We start from the raw sequence: 10636 nt of genomic DNA, 5'->3' as shown, positions 1-10636 counted from the left end.
TGGCCCTTTGACCGGACCCATGACAGGTTTTTGCCCTCATATGGGAGCCAGTTCCTGAGGGAACTAGGCCCTATGTTGCGGTAGTTTCTGGTTCTGACAAGTCTAAGTTTCCATCGAAGCTTAGCCGTTTCCCTCAGAAGGAATTTTATAATTCCAAGCCTGAGCTGTGCCCTGGGTTCTACCCAGTCTGGTAAGTGGGTAACAGGTCAGGCCTCTGGCCGGGAGGGATAACGTTTTGACAGCCGTCACCACGTCCTAGTAGGGGCAATTCCTCTCAGAATTGTTGCTTAGTGCTCGCTGGTTTAGCATGCACTCCCCTCAGCATGGCAGCGTTGGTATATCGTTCCCCTAAAGCGCCCTCTAGAGGACGCAGTGAGAGTTCCCTTCGGAAGGGAACATCTCGGGTTACGTATGTAACCTTAGTTCCCTGAGAATAGGGAACGAGACACTGCGTCCTCTAGGCTTCTTCACCATGCTTCGGACGATAAAGCTTCAGACTTTGAAGATGTATTGTGTTGCACGGGCGCCTCTTTTATTGATGGTCGCCCGGTAGTGACGCAACGGCAGCGACTGACGCGCCGTGGTGACGTCATACGCTGGCGCCGGCCATTTCATGTAGTTCTTCTATGCATTCTTCAGACTCGAGGCACGCTGCAGCGTTCCCCTAAAGCGCCCTCTAGAGCAGTGGTTCCCAATTCCAGTCCTGGGGACCCCCTGCTCTGCACATTTTGCATGTCTCCCTTTTTTAACACACCTGACAGAGATCATCAGCTTGTTAAGGGAGAGAGCCATGAACTGAACTAATGATCTGATGATCTCAATCAGGTGTGTTAAAAAAGGGAGACATGCAAAATGTGCAGAGCAGGGGGTCCCCAGGACTGGAATTGGGAACCACTGCTCTAGAGGACGCAGTGTCTCGTTCCCTATTCTCAGGGAACTAAGGTTACATACGTAACCCGAGACGTTTTCCAGTTAAATGTTTTAGATTGAGTTCAACAAGCATAAAATAATTACTTCATAAACGTATCAATTTCTTTGAAACTATATTTGATCAAATTGAGTTGGCCCAACTCAATTACATTTTATTGCATGAATTTGTTTTTTATGAGTTGGGGTCACACATATTTATTGGATGGAAATCCTGCCCTCAATTAAATTGAGTTCATCCAATGACTTATTTTTTTGAGTGTAACGCATTGATAGTGCGACTACTTTGAATATTCATATTGTGGCACTGAATAGTGAAATGATTGTAAATCATAAATGACAAAGAATAGTGACATACATATTTAATATAAAGGTTCATTCTGATCTTGTTCATCAGATCTCACACACACTGTAGCGTCCCAACTACTAGTTCAAGCACTGACACCCTGTGGTGAAACAATCATGGATGTTTACCAGCCACCGCTTTCTCAGATCGGCTTATGTTGGATTAAAAGTTGGAAAATTCTGTACACAGTATAATCATCAGAATATCTCCTGCCTGAAAATGTCAGAACCTACAAATGCATAGACTTTATTTATATACTTTCACTACCTTCCCTTGGCAGGCATTCTGCTTTATTTTTGTGTGAAGTTTTGTTAAAAAGTAGTATAAAAATTCTGTAGGCCAGCTTTCCTCATTCCATGCACAAGAACATGCTCAACTAGTGCACTGTATTGTATTTCAACAGGAACAAGAGTCCTTTGCCCCCATTCATTTTTTGGAAAATTCCTTCAGCTATTTTGAGAAATAAATAATCAAACAGTATGTCCTACAAAAACAAAACAGGTTTGTTAGTTACTATAAACCAATTGCTATAAACTTATCTAATCAACCTTTTTGAAAACAATATTTAGTATCTCATTTATGTTTAGTTTTATGTGTGCGGCAGCCTTTTTTTAAACAACAAAACAACATATATAGTTTTTTTTTTTAATAGGACCTATATTAAACATTGATGGTGCCAAAACTCAACACTTGCCAACCATTTGCAAATAAAGCTAAAGACCTTTGAGTTTAACATGTCAGTGTTTACCAAGTCTACACTGTAAGATCCAGTAAATGACATCCAACTTTTAAAGTTAAAAACAACAACTTTTTCTATTGTGGGATAAGGAGGATCAGCAGGTAATCTAGGAGACAACAACAATTTAAGCAAAGACAAAGAGGTGTCAAACTCTTCTTCTGTCTGTCTTGTGTTTGTCAGTCAATAGATTGCTTAATTCTAATGAACACATTTTGCAATGGCAGTGCAGTTTTGCAATTCTTGTACTCTTGCAATGTTTGAAGGCTTAAAAGTGTCATGAATCATCTTTTATCTCACTCATTACTAATGGGACAGATTCGATCATCACATACATCAACAATATGTTCTTCTTGAATCAATCATATGAAGTACATGAACCAGTTAAAAACATTATTAACAGGATTAAGCAATAAACAAGGCACTTATTTTGGAACCTGCCCTTTGCTTTCTGTTCATGTCACATGCACATGACTCAAGAAGTTTTACTTCTCTAATTTTTCAATTGCTGCATCAGATATGATCTTTTTTTTTTAAATATTGCTTGTGCACAAGGAGGTCTTGTGTAAGAAAGACTTCTTTTTGGCAATGGTCAATTATTAACTTGTTGATCCCCAAGCGAGCAAGAGTTTCAGAGACAGACCCAAAAAAGCCACTTCTGAACTGAGCTCGAAATGGGAGTTCCTGTAAAACTCCTCGGTCTCGGCTTTTGCTTGCTTTCCTTACATTGTGTCCGATGTCAAAGTAAGTGATTTAGTTGTTGTTGCTATTTATTTGAATGTCATTTTCATTTAGATTGAGTGTTGACTAGTTCAGCATTTAATATACATAAAACTGTTACAACTTTGTGTTTGTTTGTGCTTCTCAGATTGTCCTGGAGAGAACATTAAATATGAAAACACAGAACCACTTGAGAAAGCTTCATATTCTGACGGTGAAACACTGAGCGTGAACTGCATGACAGGTTATACTGGCTTGTATAAATTAAAGTGTGAAAAAGGAGAATGGAAGGCAACCATTGAGCATCACTGTGCAAGTAAGAGAATTGTTGTTATGGTGATTTTTTTGGGGTTATTAACCCTTGTGCGACCTTATGGACATTTTTGTCCATTTCAGTTTTGTTTTTTGTTTTAAGTGTGTCTGTGTTAATGCAAACTGCATAAATCTTGGCTCAGGTGTGTATTTTTACTGAAATTAATATTTCACCCTCATTTCCTTCAAAAAAATCTATTTTACCCTCCGTACAAAAAATACTCACACTCAGGACCTTAAGGACAAAAATGTCCACATTGAAACCCATTAAAACTGCAATTTTTTAACCCAGGGCCATTTGACTATAAAATGATGCAATATTTGCTAATAGGCATTCATTCTGTCACAAGGAGTCAGACTGAGACGTGCGGATCCATTTGCAGCATTTATTTAGAATCGTCAACAGGCCAGAATAATCACCAGAAAACAGGAACAACGTAGGTAATCCGGGAAACAGTTCAATAGACAGGCAATGGTCGCAATGGCAGGAAGCAGGAATCGTCAACGGGGTACACAGTCCAGAGTCATACACAGATAATCCAACACAGAGAAATACGCTTAGAATTACGACCATAGGAACAATAAGACTTCGCACGGTGGCTGTGTGTGTGAGTGGCTTAAATGCAGTCAAAGTGATGAGGTGCAGCTGTGAGAACTAATCAGAGCAGTGAGAAACAAGGGCCAGGTGAATGCAGAGATTAGTGCAGTGGCTTATGGGGAATGAAGTCCATGAAGTGTGGTGCAGGAGTTTATGATGACAGGGAAGACCAGATACATGACAGAGCCCCTCCACAAGGAGCGGCTTCCAGACGCTCTAACCACCTTATACAATCTTGAGGGTGGTGGAGCGGAGGCGGAACAGGGGGAGGGATGGAGGGCCAGGTCCATGTAGTGGTACTGGAACCACGAAATGAGGCGGAGCCGACGGAGGGAGAAGCCATGGTGGAGGAAAGGTTGGCTCCTGCATGGGGCCGACCGACGGAGGTGGAGCCCGAGGCGGAACAGGAGAGTCGATGGTCCTGGGCGACACAGAGGATCCGGAGGGCCACGGCGGAACCCAAGGCTCTGGCGACCCCGGCGGAGATGGAGGTCCGGAGGTACGCAGCGGAGCCGGAGTGACAGAGGATCGAGGCTGTGCCCACGGGAGGGAGGAGGTCCACAGAGCCGGCAGGACGGAGTGACGAGGCGCAGCCGGAGGAGTAGAGTCCAGAGGCGAAGGTGGGGTGACGACTGACCGGGGCGGAGCCGGAGAGACGATGGAGCCCGGAGGAGCTGGTGGGCCGACGGCCGACAACGGAGACGAGGGAGCACAGAGCCGGGGTGGAGCCGCAGGGTCGGAGGGCCGAGGTGGAGTCCAGGACTCTGAGACTGGAGGTGATGGTGAGGGGTGCTTCAGTCTGGACACCGATGGAGACTGGCAGTCCCACAGCAAGTCCTCTGCACCGAAGGTGGGATGTGGGTGAGCAGAGGGACTGTCAGGAGACAGAGGTGGCAGAACTGGAGCAGCAGGGAGGGTGGGTGGGAATCCACACAGTCCATGCATGGCCTCTGTGACCAGAACCGGGCAGACAGGAATCTCAGGACGACTGGATGGAACCAGTGGAGGCTCTGGAAGACTGGGCGGGACCAGCGGAGACTCTGGAAGGCCGGGCAGGACCATTGGAGACTCTGGAAGGCCGGGCAGGACCATTGGAGACTCTGGAAGGCCGGGCGGAACCAGCGGAGACTCTGGAAGGCCGGGCGGAACCAGCGGAGACTCTGGAAGGCCGGGCGGAACCAGCGGAGACTCTGGAAGGCCGGGCGGAACCAGCGGAGACTCTGGAAGGCCGGGCGGAACCAGCGGAGACTCTGGAAGGCCGGGCGGAACCAGCGGAGACTCTGGAAGGCCGGGCGGAACCAGCGGAGACTCTGGAAGGCCGGGCGGAACCAGCGGAGACTCTGGAAGGCCGGGCGGAACCATTGGAGACTCTGGAAGGCCGGGCAGGACCATTGGAGACTCTGGAAGGCCGGGCGGAACCAGCGGAGACTCTGGAAGGCTGGGCGGAACCAGCGGAGTCTCTGGAAGGCTGGGCGGAACCAGCGGAGTCATTGGAAGGCTGGGCGGAACCAGCGGAGTCATTGGAAGGCTGGGCGGAACCAGCGGAGTCTCTGGAAGGCAGGGTGGAACCAGCGGAGTCTCTGGAAGGCTGGGCGGAACCAGCGGAGGCTCTGGAAGGCTGGGCGGAACCAGCGGAGGCTCTGGAAGGCTGGGCTGAACCAGCGGAGTCTCTGGAAGGCTGGGCTGAACCAGCGGAGGCTCTGGAAGGCTGTCTTGAGGAGCGGGCTCTGGACGACGCTCTTGTGAAGCGGGCACTGGACGACGCTCTTGTGAAGCGGGCACTGGACGACGCTCTTGTGAAGCGGGCACTGGACGACGCTCTTGTGAAGCGGGCACTGGACGACGCTCTTGTGAAGCGGGCTCTGGACGACGCTCTTGTGAAGCGGGCTCTGGACGACGCTCTTGTGAAGCGGGCTCTGGACAACGCTCTTGAGGAGCGGGCTCTGGAGAACTGGACGACCCCAGCGGAGATTCAGGAGGGCTGGGCGTCTCCAGCGGAGACTCTGGAAGAGCAGGCTCTGAGCGAGCGGTCACTGGAGGGCGCTCTGGCGGTGCAGTCACTGATTTGATGGTAGCCATCTTGTGCCATGGCTGTGGAAGGGGGCCCATCTTGAGAGCAGACTCTGGAAGGGCAGCCATTTTGCGAACAGAGTCTAGAAGGGAGGTCATCTTGTCAAGAGACTCTAGAAGGGAGGCCATCTTGCTTACAGACTCATGCGGGTCCATATTGTGATGCTGGAGGTGAAACAAAGCCGCTGGATCCTGGTTTGGCGAAGTCTTCTGTCACAAGGAGTCAGACTGAGACGTGCGGATCCATTTGCAGCATTTATTTAGAATCGTCAACAGGCCAGAATCACCAGAAAACAGGAACAACGTAGGTAATCCGGGAAACAGTTCAATAGACAGGCAATGGTCGCAATGGCAGGAATCGTCAACGGGGTACACAGTCCAGAGTCATACACAGATAATCCAACACAGAGAAATACGCTTAGAATTACGACCATAGGAACAATAAGACTTCGCACGGTGGCTGTGTGTGTGAGTGGCTTAAATGCAGTCAAAGTGATGAGGTGCAGCTGTGAGAACTAATCAGAGCAGTGAGAAACAAGGGCCAGGTGAATGCAGTGATTAGTGCAGTGGCTTATGGGGAATGAAGTCCATGAAGTGTGGTGCAGGAGTTTATGATGACAGGGAAGACCAGATACATGACACATTCTATCGGAAAGGCTTCAAATTTTTAATTTTTACCAAAGTTTGAGTGTTCACACAGCCCAGACAGGTGTTTGCAAAGCAAAACCTATACATATTTGGTGCTTGAGGGCTTGGTCATTTCATTGATTTCAAGATGAAGAAACGTTACTCAGCAGAGGAAGCTCTGGAGCTTGTGTTGCCCACTGACAGTGAGCATTATGTAAAGAAACCAGTTTTTAAAGCATTACAATTCTGAAAATGAATGAATGTTTGGTAATTATGAATAGAAGAGATGCTGATAAAAAACAACAGTCAGTGAAATTGGGAAAAAATATTAATATATAACATTTCTGTGACAGTTTTTTGACACGGCCATTTTTGTCCATTATGGCCCTAAGTGTTAGTTTTTTTTTTAAATCTGGCACTGCATAAAAAATATAAATGCCTCAAAATGAATGTTGTTGTTCTTCATTGACACACCCAAGAAGCTAATAAACAAAGAAAAAAAATCTGCTTAGCATTTAGTATATAGAAATTAACTACTATTTTTCATTTTTTCATAAAAAAAACACCTGTGGCATTATGTAAACAAACCAGCATTTAAAGGGTTAAAATTCTGAAAATTAATGAATGTTTGGTATCTATGGATAGAACAGATGCTGGTTAAAAAATCGACATCAGTGAAAGTGGATAAAATATTAATAAATCATATTTTTATGACAGTTTTTGGACATGGACATTTTTGTCCATTTTGCACCTATGTGTAACTTTTTTTTTGAATGCACAAGGGTTAAATCAACGTTATCAGTGTTATCATGTAAAGTAAAACTTGTATGATTTCTACAGAAAAAAAATGTAGTCATCCAGGCGACACACCAAATGGTGATTTTAAACTTACTGATGGGACAGAGTTTGTTTTTGGAGCAACAGTGGTGTATACTTGCAAGAAAGGGTAAATGCTTTATGCTTTTTTACATTTTACATTTAGATGACTTTATCTTGCTTTAGAGAGTGGAGTTTCGCAATGGCAGTGCAATTTTGCAGTCATATGTTGAGACATGAACAGATAGCAAAGGGCTGTTTATTGCTTAATCCTGTTGGATGTTTTTAACTGGTTCATGTTCATATGATTCATTTCTTTTTTTAATCTCTTTTTATTGTTTGAAATGTACACTATCCTCATCAGTTTGACTATCATTTTACATTGTGTTGACAGGTATGAAATGGCAAGCAGAATCAATCAGCGTACCTGCAGAACTCAAGGATGGGACAATGCTGTCCCTGTCTGTGAGGGTATGATTTCTTTAAAGTCACTGTTTTAATTTCTCTTCATTATAAAATAGTAACTCATAATCTGTGAGAAAAGATGTATTGATTTATTGTTGAGTGATTGGTATGTTGGTTCATTTATTTTGTATTTATTTTCATATTCACTGATTGCCTAGTGGTGAAATGTCCAGCCATTCGCACAGATGGAGATGTAACTGCATCGGGCAACACAGAGGAGGGAAACTACGGTGATGTTATTCACTTTGAGTGTGTATCGTCTGAAAAAATGATAGTTGGAAGTAGTGACATTCACTGCAAAGAGACGGGCAAATGGAGTGACGATGTTCCAAAGTGCAAAGGTTCATTTTCATTTTTACATTTTTTATTTATCTGTATTTTCACCCTATGATCACAGATTTCTGTGCTTTATTCAAAGCGCCACTTTAATTATTCTTGTTTCTCTCACTTTTCATACAGAAATAACATGCAAAGCACCACTAATAGAAAATGGAGAGGTTGTTAATGAAATGCCAGAATACCGGAAAGGTGCCACATTAGAATACAAATGCAATGAAAAGTTCAAGAAGAGAGAGGGAATCCCTAAATGCTCTAAATTTGGCTGGACTATTAAACCAGAATATGATGGTAATCCACCACTGTTACATAATAAACGATTCATATGGCAAATAAAAGTAATACTTCTAACCATACATATTTTGTAGTGCAAAGACTTTGCATGTGCATCATATATGAACTGAAACTACTAAAAATAGCAAAATTAGCCTGAATCATTTGAATCTGGCTAATCTGTGAGGATATGATTTCTTGAAAGTCACTGTTTTAATTTCTCTCCATCATAAAATAGTGACTGATAAGCTGTGAGAGAATTATAACTAAAAAGATTTATTGATTCATTGTTGAGTGATTGGTTTGTTGGTTCCTTTATTTTGTGTTTATTTTCATATTCACTGATTGCCTAGTGGTGAAATGTCCAGCCATTCGCACAGATGGGGATGTAACTGCATCGGGCAACACAGAGGAGGGAAACTACGGTGATGTTATTCACTTTGAGTGTGTATCTTCTGAAAAAATTATAGTTGGAAGTAGTGACATTCACTGCAAAGAGACGGGCAAATGGAGTGACGATGTTCCAAAGTGCAAAGGTTCATTTCCATTTTTAATTTTTTTATTTATCTGTATTTTCACCCTATGATCACAGATTTCTGTGCTTTATTCAAAGCGCCACTTTAATTATTCTTGTTTCTCTCACTTTTCATACAGAAATAACATGCAAAGCACCACTAATAGAAAATGGAGAGGTTGTTAATGAAATGCCAGAATACCGGAAAGGTGCCACATTAGAATACAAATGCAATGAAAAGTTCAAGAAGAGAGAGGGAATCCCTAAATGCTCTAAATTTGGCTGGACTATTAAACCAGAATGTGATGGTAATCCACCACTGTTACATAATAAACGATTCATATGGCAAATAAAAGTAATACTTCTAACCATACATACTTTGTAGTGCAAAGACTTTGCATGTGCATCATATATGAACTGAAACTACTAAAAATAGCAAAATTAGCCTGAATCATTTGAATCTGGCTAATCTGTGAGGATATGATTTCTTGAAAGTCACTGTTTTAATTTCGCTCCATCATAAAATAGTGACTGATAAGCTGTGAGAGAATTATAACTAAAAAGATTTATTGATTTATTGTTGAGTGATTGGTTTGTTGGTTCCTTTATTTTGTATTTATTTTCATATTCACTGATTGCCTAGTGGTGAAATGTCCAGCAGCCGTTTGCACAGATGGGGATGTAACTGCATCGGGCAACACAGAGGAGGGAAACTTCTGCTTACGATCGAATTGAACAAATGTCTGAAGTAAAAAGTTTGGGATCAGTAAGATAGGTAATGTTTTTAAAGAAGTCTCTTATGCTCATCAAGGCTGCATTCATTTGATCAAAAATACATAAAAAAAAACTGTAATATTGCAAAATGTTTTTACGATATAAAATAATGGTTTACATTTAAATTTACTTTAAAATACTGCTGTTACTCCAGTCTTAAGTGTCACATAATCATTCAGAATTCATTCTAATATGCTGATTTATTATTAGAATTATCAATGTTGGAAACAGTTGTGCTGACAAATATTTTTTTAGAACCTGATTCTTTTTTTTTTCAGGATTCTTTGATGAATCACAAGTAATTCTCAATATCAGGACTGAAGAGCCAGATTGAAAATGGTTTAACCCATGATCTTAACACCTCAGTGTGGAGCCCAAGGAAAACCAGTAGATCCCGTAAATCCATCCAATTTACCCTTATGACAAACATAAGAGTAAAAAAATAGAGCCAACATGACCACACTCCTCTAAGTGTGCCAGGCAGGAGCACGATGGAGATAGTCATCCCCTCAAGAGCTGACTGTGCGTGCTCTGCTCCCAAACAACAAATACAACACATCAGATTTATTCGCAACCATAACAATTAGCGTAGGCAGGGAAGAAAACACAATCTGCTGCATGTTTTTCTTGCTTGCCATACTTTGTGGTGAGGAAATGGATAAAAGAGGTATAAAGCTGCGATGGAAGTCAAAGGAAAATACAGTATAATCTCAACACATAATGATAGCATCATATTTGCAAGTCAGAGGGGCAAAAAATTTAGGAGGCAATCACCCCCTTAAGACAAAAGTGTAATAATAGAGTGATGCATTTGCCTGAGTGTGTGATAGTGGGCTTAAAACTTTGATAAAGCATCAGCTGTACTAAGCAGTAACAAATGAAGCACATCAAAATAAAAATAAATAAATCCAAGTTTAGTTTCTCTGTGTTTGATTTCTTGTGAGTAAAACTAACGAAATGCTAAAAGCAATATTTTTTTTTATTTTAATGTATGTAAACCACATTAACCCATTTAATGCCAGCTAAGTGAGCATATGCTTTGTAATGAGTATGATGAAAAACTTTTAACAATTACGAGGGAAAACGGGGGATTTTCCTTTCCGCCATGACTCCATCGTTTCA

The 10636-nt window shown here is 42.6% G+C and overlaps 1 protein-coding gene across 1 annotated transcript; it reads left to right on the top strand.

Annotated features, from left to right (window-relative positions):
* The first annotated feature begins 2476 nt into the window (after window positions 1-2476).
* Window positions 2477-10426, top strand: LOC141339297 (complement factor H-like). The gene is made up of 10 exons (XM_073844919.1): window positions 2477-2753; window positions 2878-3045; window positions 7177-7282; window positions 7547-7623; window positions 7776-7958; window positions 8077-8244; window positions 8580-8762; window positions 8881-9048; window positions 9384-9515; window positions 9793-10426. Exons 1-9 carry the CDS (start codon window positions 2684-2686, stop codon window positions 9473-9475), a joined length of 1215 nt encoding a protein of 404 aa, XP_073701020.1. The 5' UTR covers window positions 2477-2683; the 3' UTR covers window positions 9476-9515; window positions 9793-10426.
* The last annotated feature ends 210 nt before the right edge of the window (window positions 10427-10636 follow it).

Source organism: Garra rufa, chromosome 7, assembly GCF_049309525.1.
Source record: "Garra rufa chromosome 7, GarRuf1.0, whole genome shotgun sequence".
Classification (NCBI taxonomy): domain Eukaryota; kingdom Metazoa; phylum Chordata; class Actinopteri; order Cypriniformes; family Cyprinidae; genus Garra; species Garra rufa.
Note: the sequence above shows the minus strand (reverse complement) of the source record. Positions and strands in the feature narration are given on the sequence as shown.

What these genes read in the sequence shown, in the direction of transcription:
- LOC141339297 (XM_073844919.1), top strand. Translation starts at nt 2,684, where the DNA reads ATGGGAGTTCCTGTAAAACTCCTCGGTCTCGGCTTTTGCTTGCTTTCC. An exon ending in CATTGAGCATCACTGTGCAA is followed by an intron (nt 3,046 to 7,176) that starts GTAAGAGAATTG and finishes TGATTTCTACAG; the next exon opens with AAAAAAAATGTAGTCATCCA. An exon ending in CGATGTTCCAAAGTGCAAAG is followed by an intron (nt 8,763 to 8,880) that starts GTTCATTTCCAT and finishes CTTTTCATACAG; the next exon opens with AAATAACATGCAAAGCACCA.